Source organism: Notolabrus celidotus, chromosome 12 (genome assembly GCF_009762535.1).
Source record: "Notolabrus celidotus isolate fNotCel1 chromosome 12, fNotCel1.pri, whole genome shotgun sequence".
NCBI classification, from domain to species: Eukaryota; Metazoa; Chordata; class Actinopteri; order Labriformes; family Labridae; genus Notolabrus; species Notolabrus celidotus.
The window spans coordinates 16,444,916-16,460,731 of NC_048283.1; the positions used below are offsets into that span (position 1 = coordinate 16,444,916).

Genomic DNA, 15,816 nt, shown 5'->3' on the forward strand with positions numbered 1-15,816 from the left:
CAAAAAATAAGTTAACCTTTTATTAACGAAAAGGATAATCAACTCATGATAAAGTGAACAAACAGATGATTAAAGTGAAAGTTGCGGTCAACAAAAAGTACAGAGACCCAGCTCACCCCTTGTATTTCACTCCAAACAAAAGAAAACAGGTGGCCTAAATGAACAGAATATCCCCACACCTTACACGTGACCCGTTAATGTATCTAATTAACTGACCCCAGAATAAACCATATCGAAAACAAACAACAAAAATAACACCACAAAAAATAGACAAACAGTAGCCAACCCTAAACCTTAAAATAAGATACTATAAACACTCAAATCCCTCATGGCTTATACAGTAGTGATTCACCAAAAGTAAGTATTTTTTAAACGAAAATAAGATCTAAAAATAATTAAAGTAACATGACAGAATGTTGAGAGTGATCTCAGTTTTAGTCACAATATCATTAAATGTACAGGAATACAAATAAGAAAACTTTCAGAGGGGGAAAGTGTTAGGAGTGCAGCATAGTGTTACTCACTTCCTCTGACACCTTCCCCCCCAGCAAAGGTTACTAGCTGTAACAAAGACTAAAGAGAAGTAATAGTGCTGCTGTTGTATTTGCTTCTGCTCTTGTCACTTAGAGACATACCTATTACAGTAATGTCAGTCTGTTTCATAATCAGCTAAAAACTTTTCACAGGAGGTTTCATTAAGAAAGTTGAAGTTTTCAGATGTATTTATCAACAAAAATGTAAACTGCTGTCTGAAACACTGGTGATACACGTCATGGACTGATGTATTCCTCTTTAACGGAACATGAGAGACATCAATTGCAAACGTTAAACTAATATTGCAGCCTAATGGTTGTTTTGTATTATGTTCTGTTTGCCAACTTCCTTCATGGCGAGAGGGAAAAAGCTGTGTATGCCTGTTTTTAGCTGTGGTGTGTGGACTGGAGTTTATTGTCAATTTGTCTAGCTGTAATTTGAAACTATGTTCAATCTGAGGGATGAAAACAACCCTTTGTTATATAATATTAAAAAATAAACAAACAACTGATCATCTCGTCGAGACTTGATCTTTTATAGTTCATATTGTAGCTCTGCATTGTGTATCATTGTCTTTGATTATTAGGTCTAACAGAGTTTTATGAAACAAGATTGAACAAGATTTTCTCACCTTTGACAAACTATGTTTACTTTATGTTTGTTTGACACAATTAAATCGAATAGTGATGAAAAGTTAAATCTCCCCTGTCTTTCTCTCTCAAACTTGGACACACACATGCACACACATGCAAACACACAAACATAGATATTTGAATGCCCTGCACCTGCTTTGACTCAGTAGAGAAAAGGTAACCACCCAACCAGCTCAACCCATATTTAAGAGAGAGGCAGAGGAGGAACATTCACATCATCAGTTTGTCTACATCCTGATTTTGAATCGCAACGTTTCTGGAAACCACCGGAGAGAGGGCTCAGATTCTGTGAGTAAAAAAAAAACATTTAAATACAAATCAACAAGTTCTTTGTCTGTTTGTCTTAGGGGTGTGATGATAATTTCAATTTTGCAATCAAAGTAGATCAGTAACCCTCTTTGTAGTGCATAGATTTGTAATGATGTTTTTTTGTTTTTTTAAAGTAATGATGTTTTTTTGTTTTTTAAAGGAATGATGTTTTTTTATTTCAAAGAATCATTTATCTAGAAAACACCTTAAAATCTTGCATGACTATGTCAGACAAAGTATTGGCAGATGTTTTATCAAAGCAGTGGTTATTAGTTTGTTATTGTTTTCAGCATGCAGGTAATACTCAGGAATGTCTAAATGAGAAGTCAAATTAATGGAAAGTAAATGCGATGAAGGCAAATGCAGCATGCAAATGTTTGACAATGAGCAAGGAGCTACGAGTGAATCAAATCAGTTCTGAGGCTAATGAACGATTCCTCCCGGTTCATTCTGTACATTTACAGAACTTGTTTTTCACAGCATGTTATCCCCCAAAGTCTGTGGAGCCTCCCGCAGGATGACTGATAAAGATGGTAGCTATAGTGAAGTATGCGCTCAGAACCTCAGAGGAGGAAGTTTGTCTGAGAGCTGGGGGCAGTTCCCATGGAGAGAGATTCCATAACAACCACATAGCATCTCTCTACAGAACCCTCACATGGTTTCTACTGCCATGGAAAGAAACAAAAACTGCCAAATCACTTCTAATATGTGTTGATATTAATGCACACTCCATGTCCAGCAGGCAGGTGGGCTGTTCATCATGGCTCCGAAAGGAGGAACATTTTTCCTCCTTCTCATAGTGACCTGTGCAGCTTTAGGTAAGCAGCAACGACATCACAGCTATGATCCTCTCTTGAAATCATCAAGATGTAACCTTGTCATCACAGATAAAAATGAATGTGGGTTCAGCATAATTACTGACTTGTTTCTGTTCAGCTTTGAGACCAGATAGGATGCTGAAAAAGAAACTGGACGTCAAATACATGGCCAAAAAAATGGTATGAAACTACTTTTGTCATTTGATGCAACGAAAAAGATAGCGTGCCAAACAACATTTTTTTTACTCACACAACAGTAAGGCTTCTTTCTCACAGTTTCCTCTCTGATTTAGTTATGTTTGGATGTGGAAACACTTCCTGATATGATTTGAAGGCTCATTGTGAGTGTATGAATGCAATCATTATTGTCATTTGCATTGGAAATCACATCCTGTTATGGCCAAAAGAGATGCAAAATAATGGTATATATAGTATCTCTTCTCTATTTGAATTCCTTAGAGTTACATTTTTATGTTGGGTTTTTATAAAAATCTATTAAAAAAATGTGTAAAATCTTCAGTGTAGCACTGGTTGGCCTCAAGGTTTAAGATCATGCCATGTATGCTTTTTTAATTTTGTATTATTATTTTTTTTTTATTGTGCAAGGAATGTGAGAAAAGAAAAACAGACAAAGACGTGATAATAATAGTAATACCAATAATAATAGTAAGAGGAAAACCAAGGTAATTACAAAAACAAAACAACAACACCAGAAAAAAAAACCAACAGAAAATCAATTGATGTTTATTCAAAGATTCAAGATTCAAAGGTTTTTATTGTCAATTTTCACTGTATATGCGAGACATACAGGAAAAACAAGATGCTGTTTCTCTCTTCCAGCTTTTAAATATCTAAAATTTAAATATAAAATACAATAAAATATAATAAAATACAGTTTTATAAAAACAGCCTATGTACACAGTGCAGGTAGTGCAGTGACAGCAGCTGCTGGTTCGTCTCCTGGCCTTGACCTTTTTCTACATGTTTTCCCTCACGCCTCTCTACTCCCCACATTTCCTGTCTTTACTCAGATGTCCTACCTAATAAAGGTAGAAATGCCCCTCCTTAGTAAGTGGTAAATTGGAGTATTTCATGTATACATCATCTTTTTTTATCCTCAAACGAAAAACACAACTCGTCCAGAACGGCTTTTATTCACATTCTGTTGGACATTAAAAAATGCTTGGTGCTGTTTTATCATGTTTGTCTGTAGCCCCACTTTGAGTAATTCAAAACTTAACATGACTAATTGGATTTATTTTTACATTAGACAATCAGGAGTAAAAGTTTCTGCATTAGTTTTAAGGTTATAATCTGTCGTTCTTTTCATATCATCAGATGAAGGTGTGCCAGAACAAGGGTAAGACAGAGCTACATTCATGTTCCAATCTAATCCCAGTCTTTTTTTTGATTGTTTGACTGTTTGTTTGCATGCATTATGAGCGACCTCTGTAACTTGAGCTGCAACGTGGACATGGAAAATCCTCAGATCAACCTGATGTGTTTGAAATGCATGATAATAAATAAAGTGCTTCTCAATGTAACAGGATACACGAAGCCTCCCATGGCACTGCTGAAAACTGTGTTTGACAAAAGGTAGTAATATCAGCCCTCACTGTTGTGTGTCTCTGTTATTCATGTGTTCAGTTGTCATGTTGTTTAAGTTATTTGAACATGAAGCCATGTGTCGCTAAAATAGTTTAAAACAGGCTCAGTTTGAATTTCACGACATCTTTAAAGCAACAAAAATTGACTTGCAATCTAGAACTATTTTGATAGTTTCATTTCTCCCTCAGTGAGCCTTCAACGGACAGAAACATGGACGAATCCACATCCCTCCTGGCTCCTTTTCTTGAACTCCTGGGCTCAGTTGTTCCTGGTGAAGACTCACTTAGCCGAGTTCCCTCTGATGACAAGGACGACATGGTGTGAATGCACACACAGACAGACATCTCATCCACATGTGATTTTTTTAAGATAGCGATGGTCTTTTACTCCTGTAGAAGGTATGCACATGATATCACAGTAGGCTGGAGTCACTGTTACACCCACTGAGTGGCAGAAAGCAGATATAGCCGGGTTAAGCATGACTGGTTTGGTGGCGATCACATTTAATAATAATAATATATATGTGTATCAGACTGAATAACACAGTCAATTAATTTGACTTCTATTTGAGTATATAATCAAGTTGTTTCAAACTGCAGTGACTGACACCAAATATGCAAATGTAAAATTAGCAATAATAATAATGAGGCACCAACAGTTTTTCAGATGGTCTCCAGACTTTGCTTTGTGTACTCCCCCAGCTAAGAAATATGGTCCATATAAATATCGAACAACCTTATGTCTGTCTACATATCAACGTACACAGATTCAGCCATGTTGCAGGATGTATTGCCACTCTCTCTGATTAAGGGGGCGTGTCCCTCTCTTTGTTTTAAACCATGCCAGTGTTACCTTTCATATGAAGTTCCCTCCCTCTCTCTCTATCTCTCTTTCTTTTTATTTTAGAAAAATGAGATGATGAATACCACCGATCTTCCAAACGTGATCAAGCGGATGAGGAACTCCTCTGTCAGTACTCCTCTTTTAAAGCTCAGAAAAGAAGATGCTATCTATAATTAAATGCTGTTTTTATACATGCCTTGTCTTTCAATCCCTCAGGAATCATCTGCATGCTACATGGAAGCATTTGTCGGCCCTCTGTCATGGACAACTTTGGCTAAAAGTGATGCAAAAAACATGGATTCAGACAAGTACGACGCACTTCTGTCGACTGCCAAACCTGTGGTGCTGGGCATGCCTTCTACAAGAGTGAACTTCCCAGACAAATTAGAGGGACGAGACATGAAAAAGTGGTTGGTGTGCTTTTATGAAAATTCTTCCTGTAATATCTCTTGGAACGTATTCTTAGAAATGTGAAGAGAGTCTCTGGTTGCAGGATGAAGATGCTGACGGAGTTGTACAGTGTCATGTCTGAAGAAAAAAAGACCAAGGTGTTGAAATGGGCAAAAGAGCAGATCACCCAGAACTACTTCAACTGTACGACAATGCCAAAGGCTGCCTCAAAATCAAGTAAGAAAATGCTGGCGTGCTTCAAATTCACAACAGATAGCAAGCTAACTAATTGTGACTTACGATGAAAGCTGAAGCTGCAAAGACAAAGACAATTGGATGGTGAAGAGAGGAAACCAGTGGGCAAATCAGACAAATGAAGTAAACAGAGCAGGGAGCAGAATTATTAGAAAGGGGGAAGTATATGAGAAAAGAGCAGCAACTCACATTCAACACTACAATGTGTTCAGATCTCTGGACTACTGTAAATACAGGAAGTCAAATCAACCTTTTTTTTTTTTTTTTTTTGCTCTGTTCAGTATGAATGTGATTTGTAAAGGTCTCATTTATCCTGTAGTGAAGATGGAGCAATGCAAACGTTCACTGAAATGGCTGAACTCCGATGCTTTGGAAGCCTTGGGGCCTTTCCTCGCTGGTTTAAAAACAGGAGATGTTGACGCTTCTCCCAAAGAAAAGGTAAGAAGTCTGCAAATAAATATAAACAGCTTCTGAAAATGACAACAGCAAATTAAAGTATTTAATGTATTGATTTGTTATGTTCACTTTCTGTTCTAGCTGTGTGAATTTTACAGCTCAGTCAAGTTCAAAGCCGCCTTCAGTTTTGTCATGGAGATGAAGCCCAGCCTGGCCAAGAAGTTTCTGCAAAGATTTCAAGAGTGCTTCCCTGAAGAGAAGGAATTTGCAGAGCAATTGGAGAAGTGTGTATCCATATCCATGCATGAATCTGTGTGTGTGTGTGTGTGTGTGTGTGTGTGTGTGTGTGTGTGTGTGTGTGTGTGTGTGTGTGTGTGTGTGTGTCAATGCTCAAAAAAGTCTACATCAGAGCATTGCTGGAAAAGGATCTTGCTTTAAATAGCTATTTTTTAAAGTCAGATTCAGATTCTCCTTCATGGTATTTCCTGACAAACTGGGAAACAACAGTTGAATGAATCCATTCTCTTCGTCTCAGGGGTTTCCATCCTCTGTTCACTGTGATGATTTCAGCTCTGCTGGGGTTATGAAGGTCTATTACACCGATAACTCACTAATCTTACTAATGTTAAATACTTGATTCTTATTGGTCAAAACCCATTAACAAAGGTTAATCGTTCTTGATAGAGTCACCAAGGACAATAAGTCCTTCCAGTAAGAGTCTGACACATTTATAATTTATTTTCACCTCTTCCTGTTGACAATGTGGCAAACATATATTAGTTTTTGATAGCATGGGTAAACAACATGAAGGATATCTTCAATATTACTCTCAATTTATTTGGTGAGCACAAAACTTTAGATTGGTGGTTAACGAGTCAGCAGCAGAGAAAGGAGAGGAGAGAGGTAAAAAAAAAAAAAAATCCAGAGACTAGTGAGGAATGTTAAAAACATAAAGAGCTAAGTGAAGGAGATATCAACTAAATTGAAGAAAACAGACAAGAAGCAACCACAAAGCAAACCAGAGTGTAGGTGTTTGGTGGTGTTACCAGACCAGTGAAGTGAAAAGAAAATGCCAAGCTGTCATTTTCTGCATCTGTTAAGAATGCAGAAAAACACAGCTGAAAAATGTGGGAATTCAGTTGTTACAGCAACCCAGACATAAGTACAATCAAGAAGAAGTTTCAATAAGTAAAATTAAATTAAATTAAAATAAATTAAATTAAAAATAGATATATAAAGATAAAATACAATTTAGATAAATACAATGTTACAAATGGAATATAGATTAAATAGCAGTAATTACAGGCAGTATTAAAAATGGTTCAGTAGTGACAGGTTGACATGGTGTGACTATGGTTGGTAATGACAGATTAAGCAATAAATAAAAATAAATATGGGTATGTAATATGACCGTGAGTTGTAGTAACCAATAATAATGTAATATAACATAATATAACATACTATAATATAGCAAGATAATTATATAATGTAATATAATATAATATAATATAATATAATATAATATAATATAATATAATATAATATAATATAATTATTTTAAAATCAATAATATCATTCTTAAATCAAAACTTGTTTGCATCTTTAGTTTGTAGTCAGATAATAAAAGAGATCATTTATATAGTTATATATAGTTATGGGAAATAGAATCCCTTCAGGATGGTTACAAACACAAGCTCACTATACATTATTCTTAACCTAGAAGTCTTTCTGCTCATAAAAGCAGAAAAAATGTATTTTTATAAAAAAACATGTGATATTTATAGATATATCTACCTGACATTTAAGACAGACAATTCTGTATCATTGTCAGAATAACTATGGTTGTATCTTCTAACCTCTTCAGACTCGGCAAATTGGCCTGTTATTATCAACCCCCTCAAAAGCTGACTTCTGACCTCAGCAAGAAACTCCTCCCTCAGCTTGAGCAATGTGATGACGGCGACAATTACCGAATCAAAAAGGTGTCATTTGTCTTTCTCCTTTCCTCCTCAGCCATGGCAGAACTTATGAGTTTCATTCATCTCTTTATGTACAATCCTGTTTACTCTTAATGTCATTACTCTCTCTTGTATCAAGCTGAAGATGGTCCTTGTCAGCAATTTGAACATTTCTCAAGCACTTCAAGAGCCGGGCATCAGTATCAACTTATTTTCTGCTAAACAACTGTCCACGATGTCTTCCGCTGCTATCAAGGAGGCTCTGAAAAAAATGAGATCAGATGTCAGATTGAAAGCTAAGCAGCAGCAAGCACTGGTCAAGAAATTCCTGGGGAATAAGAAGGTGAGCCTGAAAAGCTGCTGAATTTTGTCTCTGGTATGCTCTTCCTCTAACTCTATTATTATCTCACTCTGCTTCCTTTCAGTGTAAAAATGTGACAAATGAGGAGCTGATGGACCTTTTTCCAGTCGCAGGAGGTTTGCCAAGATGTTTACTGAAGCAATACAAAGCAAGAAAGATCCTGAATAATACAGAGGGCCTGGAGAAAATCAGCAAGGGGTTGAGGAAGGGGCAGTTAAAGAGCTTGCTACAGGGGGTAAGTAAGAACAGAGAAGCAGGAAGTGGAGACTAACTTGATTGTATGACAGTTGTCTTTCAAGGAGTGACACCACAATTCAATGTTTCCTGTAGCTGAGTATGGATGTGGATCCCTCAGAGCTGGTGGAGAAGCTGCCTGAGCCTTTGCTTCGCAGGGTGTCTCTGAATTTCCTGGAGAAAGCAAATATCAAAACTTTGGAAAAACTGAAGGATAAAAAATGGAGTGTGGCCCAGGTAATCCCTGAATAATTGTTACAGTTTTGATGTACTACACTAATAAAGATTACAACATTCATAAATGTATATATTTTTTTTATAAATGTATTTTTAAGTAAATAGTTGTATTTACTGAAAATGACTGCGTCTTTCTTTTCTTCAGGCATCATTACTGGTGAAAAAGATGTATAACAAGAAGATGTTAGAGTTCAGGTGAGTATCTGTAGCTGTGGAGAGAAAAAATAACAACAATGATCTATACCATGTTTAAAAAATATTAACTCAAAAAAAATGTAAACTTTCAACAAAACCATGTTTAAAGCTGGTCTAATACTATGAGGTGTTTAAGTGGTAAGATTTTTCTGGTTACTGTATGTATACTTTTAGAATAGATTTTAAGATTATTTTATTGGTTTTTAAATCTCTTAATGGTCTTGGGCCTTCTTATTTATCAGATTTGCTTTTATCATATGAGCCAGTGAGAGCCCTCAGGTCTTCAGGTAGTGGACTTTTAATTGTACCAAACGTAAGAACTAAGACCCACGGTGAGGCAGCTTTTTATTATCACGGCCCACGCCTGTCGAACACCCTACCTGAAGATCTGAGGGCTTCACAGAGGATAAATATTTTTAAAAGCAAACTCAAGACCTACCTTTACGTTTCGCTTTGCACTGAGTTTTATTCTGAACAATTGCATTTATTTATTTATTATCTAGTTCAAATGTATTCACTTTTATTCTACTTTATTTATGTATGTACTTATTTATTTATTTTTTAAGTGTAGCATCTTATTTTGTTATAATGGTTTAATATTTTAGTGTTTTATTATCTTAGAAATGTATTTTATTTTGGTGATTTTAATTTCCTGTGTTGAGTTTTAACATCTTATTCTACCTCCAGTGTTTCCTCATTAAGATATCATGAGAGCGTTTCCTCAGTTCATTCAGCAACTTATTTTTTTCTTTTTTCTTTTTTTCTTTTATTTTCTTTTTTTCTTACTATTGTAACATATATTGTGTTCTTAACCTTAGTATTGTGTAGGTTTGGGGTCAGGGCTGGGGCTATTTTAAGTTGTTTTTATGTGCAGCACTTTGTGTTACAATGTCATTGTGTGACAAGCGCTTTATAAATAAAGTCTGATTGATTGATTGATTGATTGACACTGTATGTACATATCTGTGACATGCTTATGTTAAACCCACCACTGGTTGATACAGGAAGCTCCGCTCACTTCTTAAAGGAATAACCTGTAAGATGATTCAAAACATATCCGACAGCGACATCCAAGACATGACTCAAAACACAGCAGAGACTGCACAGAGGCTGTCTAAAGTGCAGGTATGTATTTGCCATTACATACAATATGTATGTTTACATGAAGAGTAGCGTATGCCTGCTAATTACAAATGTCCTTTTTAGGCAGGATGTGCTGCCAGAAGGCTTTTTGCAAGCTTGGAAAAAATACGAGCTGACTATTTCAAAACCATCACAGAGGAGGAGATGAAAGGGATTCCCACTGATTTGCTTCTACACCTGCCGTAAACAATGATTCCCCCCCCCCCCCTTCTTCACCTTAATGAAAAAACTCTCCTGTAAAAAGAGTCAGTTCTCACTGTATATTCTCATGAAACTACTCCAGGTCGAGGAAGGTGAAGGATCTGCCTGACTCTGTGTGCCCTGTCCTCCTTGAGATGATGGAAGAGGCCAACCTGAGTTCATTGTCTCTCCGTGCCCCATCCCGCCCTGCACTCACCAAGAAAGCTCTGTTTTGCCTTGCAAATGTACACAAAATGTTTTTGTATCTACTGCTCTCCTTTTATATATTCACACATCATGCATGAAACAGTCTGAGACATTTACTGTGTATTTTTCAGGGGACAGACTTATCTGTACTAACCATTGAGAATGTTAAGATGCTGGGACCTTTCCTCTGTGAGCTTGCACCTTCCCAACTGCGCCTCATGGGCCCTGATGTCCTCAACAGTATCCTCGAGGCAATGGCTTTCTGCCAGCACATTCCCCAGGGCCACAGGGCAGATCTACTTCAGCTGGTCATCAAGAATTATGGGTATGACAGGCCCCAGACACCAGACACTACAGAGTGAGAGAGCAAGAGATTAATGATTTTTTTTTTTTATGATTTCTTCTGCAGGGATGTGGCTAATTGGTCGTCTGAGACCATGGAAGCACTTGGCTTTTTCCTAGCTTTTGATGACAATGCCATATCTGCTCTGCCAAATGAGGTGAGTTTCATTTTTTAAAAGTGGTTTCTAAAGAGGACATGTCTGTTACTGACCTTGCTTGCGCTCACTTTAGTAACCTGCTGCTTATCTCCAGCTTTCATGTGTACTTTAAGAGCTACTTATAAGAAAGAAAAAAAATCACGAATCCATTCACTCTGAACAATTTTAGGAAATTGACTTATTTGAGTAATTCTTTTTATACTTTTAAAAAGCAGCTGTTTGGTTTCTATGGGTGAGTTTATGCCCTCATCTCTTCTATTATATGAGGTGCCTCAGGGGTCAATCCTCAGTCCTGTTATTTTCTCTTTTATATGCTCCATTAGGCCAGATAATCATTGGCTTTTTGTTGTATGACCTTTTCTTGTTATGTTGATGACACCCAGTATTTCATTTCTGGAACTCAACATGAATACAGTGTCCTTTACAATCTCATCCACCGTTTGGTTGGACTTGAAGTCACCTGATTGATGAGCACTTAGCCTGGCAGCCTCAGCCAGTCTGTTTGTGAACAACTGTGACTGGGTGAACGTGACATGTAGAAGCGCTTTGAGTGGTTCTCAAACCAGAAAAGTGCTATCATTTTTATATATATATATATATATATATATATATATTTTTTTTTTTTTAATATGCATTTTTATTCCATACATGAAATGGACATCAATCTTAAACATACATTACGTACATACATTACTTACAGTATACACACACACACACACACACAAAAAATGCCGACCACAAACAAAAACAAAAGGACGACAGAGGTTGGGGGCATCAATAAATACTTAAAGCATGCTTGAAGTTCATGTGAAGTGTAAATTCATGTTGATATGGCTAGCATTTATATTAAAATATATAAAATACGTAAATATGAAATAACCGTTTGTACCGTTGGTGTTTGTGTATTTCTAGAGAACCTTACTTCAAAAGGTGCTTGATAAATAAAGTTTGTTGTCTTACTTACCTACTATTTTCCCCCCTCTCCATCTGGGTCAGCCATGGATGAAATCTGCCCTACAATACCTGGAGAAGCGCCTACCCCACACCCCCACCACCATGAAAAAGAAAATCTTCGACCTTACCGTTGAAAGCAATGCATCACGTAGGAAGAGAGCAGGTTAGGAAAGGATATCATCAGTGTTGTTAATGTCTTTGTTTTCTCCTATTTACCGGTGCCGCCCTGGAAAATCAGTGATACATTTTTCTTCTAACATTTTTTTATTCTCACCTGCTGTGTCCCTCTTTTCTGTCCATCTCAGTGAGTAAAGTACCCACTGCAGAGCAGATTGAAAAGCTGGGATCTGGCAATGTCTTCTGGGAACCTGCACAGCTTGAACAGATTTCAACACAAACTTTTGCTGATACTTTGGAAACACTTAGGAGTGTCTCTGACTACAGTGGCAACCAACTGGCTGCCCTCAGTAAAAAGGCAGTTGAGGTACAGTGGAGGTAGTTCTTATCAGTTTGGGTGCAGAGGGCATCTCTGGTGCAATCAAAGAAAGAGAGAGTCTGTTTTTATTTTGTTTGTCTTACTTCAACATGGCTCTTTTTTCCACTCATGGCTATATTTATGAAAATTTGGGAATGGGTAGCAGCGTAACCCAATGATTGACTTTTTATGCTTTGTGTATCTCTGTGTGTAACTCTGCAGTTCTTTGGCCCAGTGTCCGGTATGACTGAGACTGTGTTGATGCAGCTGGGATGTATAACTCAGGGCTTCTCCAAAGAAGACCTGCAGACACTCCCTTTCTCACTGGACACCCTGGAGGAAGTTGCCAATTGTGGCTGGAAAGAGTCAAAGGTGAAGTACAAAAACAGCCTCATACATAATCTCATGAATATCATACGAATATAATAAATGGTGCTAACTTGTCTCAACAGATGGAGCCAGTGTGGAGGGCTGTCGCTAAGTACAACAACTTGACAGCAGAGCAGCTAGGAGATGCAGAGTTGGTCTCATTGAACCAGTTCATCTGTGGGATGAGCTCCAGTGAAATCATGCAGATCAACAAGGACGCCTTCAAGTCTGTGCACCATAAAGAACTCACCTAGGATTTTATTTGTCTGCAGATAATGTTGTTAAATTCACAAATTAGTTTAAATCAAATGATCGCATATTAACCAATAGAAAAGAGGACGTACTAACAGACATCATGTATTTGTTTTGGTGCATTTTCCTTCTATTTGAAACTCCTCTTTCTATTTTAAGGACCCAGACGATGAATACTTTAGAGCAGGGGTTCCCATACTTTTCAGCCCATGACCCCCAAAATATAGGTGCCAAAGACTCGCGACCCCGACTGTCCCTCAAAGTGATTTAACATGGCTTTGTTTAGCTGGTCTGCAGAAATTAGCCTACCTATATGAGTATGTGGCTGTGTTTCCTGTACTCCTACTGATGCTTTTGATAATTAACTGTTCACTAACCCTAAAATTAGTAGTCATCAGGCAACAAAGAAAGGCAGAAAGCTCATTACATTTTTTATTTTCAAGGTTTTATTTCAAGGTTAGCTACAATTTTTGACGATATTTTCACTATAATGGGTAAAATTCACTATTTTTAGATAACTTTAGTCATTAAACTTTTTGTATCGCATTGTTTTAGTATATCTTTGTTCACAAGTTAAAAAAATTATGTGTAGTAATAATACAAAACCAACAAAGAGAAGAAAAAAAAATAATTTAATAATAATAATAATAATAATAATAATAATAATAATAATAATAATAATAATAAACAGTTCAAACAAAAAATGAAGATAAACATAAGAAAACAAGGTAAATAAACAAAAATAAATATTAGTGATACACTTTTTTAGGTAAATAATTTAAAAAAACATACTTGAAGACATCTCATGACCCCCCATTTGTGTCTTGCGACCCCCCAGGGGGTCCCGACCCACACTTTGAGAACTCTTGCTTTAGAGCACAATCAAACGTTTTGACTCTATTAGAAGCTGCACTGTGAGATGTTGTCTTCAGCTACATAAAGTGTCTGCATGTGTGTGTGTTTGTCACAGGGAGGCTGTAGACTCCATGAATGATATTCAGTGCTCCTTCAAGGGTATACAGAAGTTGAGAAGTCTTTCTGTGTCTGCATTTGGACCTCCCAGCGAATGGACTGAAGCACACGTGTCTACCCTTGGAAACCTTGTTGGTTAGATTTTTTTCCTTTTTCTGTTTTGGATGCAAGACATCAAATATCATTTAGAAGAATTCAACATAAGTTCTGTAAACATGTAAAGCTGTTTTTGTGTTGTACATTTGCTTAGCAGCATTTATGAAATACTGACTCTGTGTTTTTGCTGCCCTCAGCCGGGTTAAAGTCCACAGATCTGGCCTCTTTAGACCCACCAGTCCTCTCATTTCTCAGCACATCCAGCATCGAGCTCATACCACCTGAAAACTTTGCTGTAAGGAACTTTAATTAGTATTTGTACATTGCTGCATGACTTTAAAAAGCCCTAAAACTCTTTCCACTCATCTGGTTTTTGTCCTCCCTCCAGGCACTCTCTACTAGTCAGCTGATGGCTCTGGGACCTGACAATGCTGTAGTGGTGACCAGTGAACAGCGGTCTGCTCTGAGAGACGATCAAAAGTCTGCTCTTGACAGTGCCATAACTGGAACTGAGGCTGATTCTCGTACCGAAACACCAAAACCTGCAGGGTCAGGTAAGACAACACATATACACATCAGTAAATTCATAATGCTTGTTAATAGACTTCATATTGACAATGTGGTGTCTAACATTAAATCAGCTTTAAGACATTTGTAGCCAGCAAAGTTTCATCCTGCCATCTAAGAAGAAAACCAAAACTCAAGCTTTCTCATTCGTTACTGTAAAAGCAGAGGGATTTGTTGTTGTTGATGAAGTAGACCTCGACATGAGCTTTATTGTATAAGACTGCAGCTAATGTGGTTTTCATTATGGATTCATCCACTGATCAATTCTTTGAATGAGTGCTTGATTTTATTATATCAATGCAGATATCTCTCATTTAAAAAATGCAAACGTATTCAAACTTTGGCCAATTTCTTTTTATAAACAAAAAAAAATCCTTCCTGGTTTTTGCAGAAAGACTTGACGTGAGAAAGCCTTTACATTCAGTGTTCATGTCACCAGAGGTGTGGACTAGAGTCACGGGACTTGAACTCAAGTCAGACTAGAGTCACAATTTTGATGACTTTGGACTCGACTTGACAATATCATCAAAGACTTGCAACTTGACTTTGACTTTGGCATCAGTGACTTGGGACTTGACTTGGACTTTGGCCTGATGAATTGAAAATACTTGAGATTTTGAGCATTAGGTGAGTTAAAATGGCTGTACAACGTCTTCAGAAGTTCAATTGTTGTTGCACTGCTTAGCACTGATTATATCCTGAACACTATGTCAGCACTCTTTTTCTGTGTGATTAAGTTCTGTCACTCGACCAGATCTTATTTGTGTTTTCTACCTCTTTCAACAAAATGTCAATAAGAGTCAATGTAAACACCTAATGAAGACCATTTTCTCTTTTTCTGTGACTAAGTCTTGTCACACTGGTTTTATTGTATTTAAAAAAATCAAACTATTCAAAATGCATTTATTGTATTTCTCAAATTTAATAAATTGTTAAAATGGCATTTAATTTAGTAAACAGTGCTTACTGTGCCTCTCTTTCAGGAGCTCCAGCCCTGACGGTCGAGGGGATCTTGTCCTTCATGAAGCCTCTTCTGTTCCTCCTCATGGGCGTTCTGTTGCTGTGAGAACAGAGAGCCAGCAGAGTCAAACTGCCACACACACACACACACACACACACACACACACACACACACACACACACACACACACACACTCTCATATCTCGCCATTACATCGTCATACTGCAGTTTGACAATATGTAATTCTTCTGCTTTAATGTGTCTCAGATTGATTTCAATTCTGTCTCACATTGGTATAAGGCTTTTAACTGTGACACTATATACAACAACTATAACTATAGTCAAAGAA

At 37.1% G+C, this 15,816-nt stretch overlaps 1 protein-coding gene across 1 annotated transcript; it reads left to right on the forward strand.

Annotated features, from left to right (window-relative positions):
- Window positions 1–2,256: 2,256 nt before the first annotated feature.
- On the forward strand, window positions 2,257–15,761 carry otoa (otoancorin). Its single transcript, XM_034697660.1, has 28 exons — window positions 2,257–2,314; window positions 2,433–2,494; window positions 3,653–3,674; window positions 3,862–3,910; window positions 4,111–4,240; window positions 4,829–4,891; window positions 4,982–5,175; window positions 5,259–5,392; window positions 5,730–5,848; window positions 5,948–6,090; window positions 7,671–7,788; window positions 7,904–8,107; window positions 8,190–8,360; window positions 8,456–8,596; window positions 8,742–8,791; window positions 9,796–9,916; window positions 9,998–10,116; window positions 10,218–10,359; window positions 10,453–10,646; window positions 10,731–10,821; window positions 11,818–11,938; window positions 12,081–12,259; window positions 12,473–12,622; window positions 12,703–12,845; window positions 13,842–13,978; window positions 14,137–14,234; window positions 14,328–14,493; window positions 15,490–15,761. The coding sequence occupies exons 1-28, from the start codon at window positions 2,257–2,259 to the stop codon at window positions 15,570–15,572; spliced, it is 3,402 nt and encodes a 1,133-aa protein (XP_034553551.1). The 3' UTR covers window positions 15,573–15,761.
- Window positions 15,762–15,816: the final 55 nt, after the last annotated feature.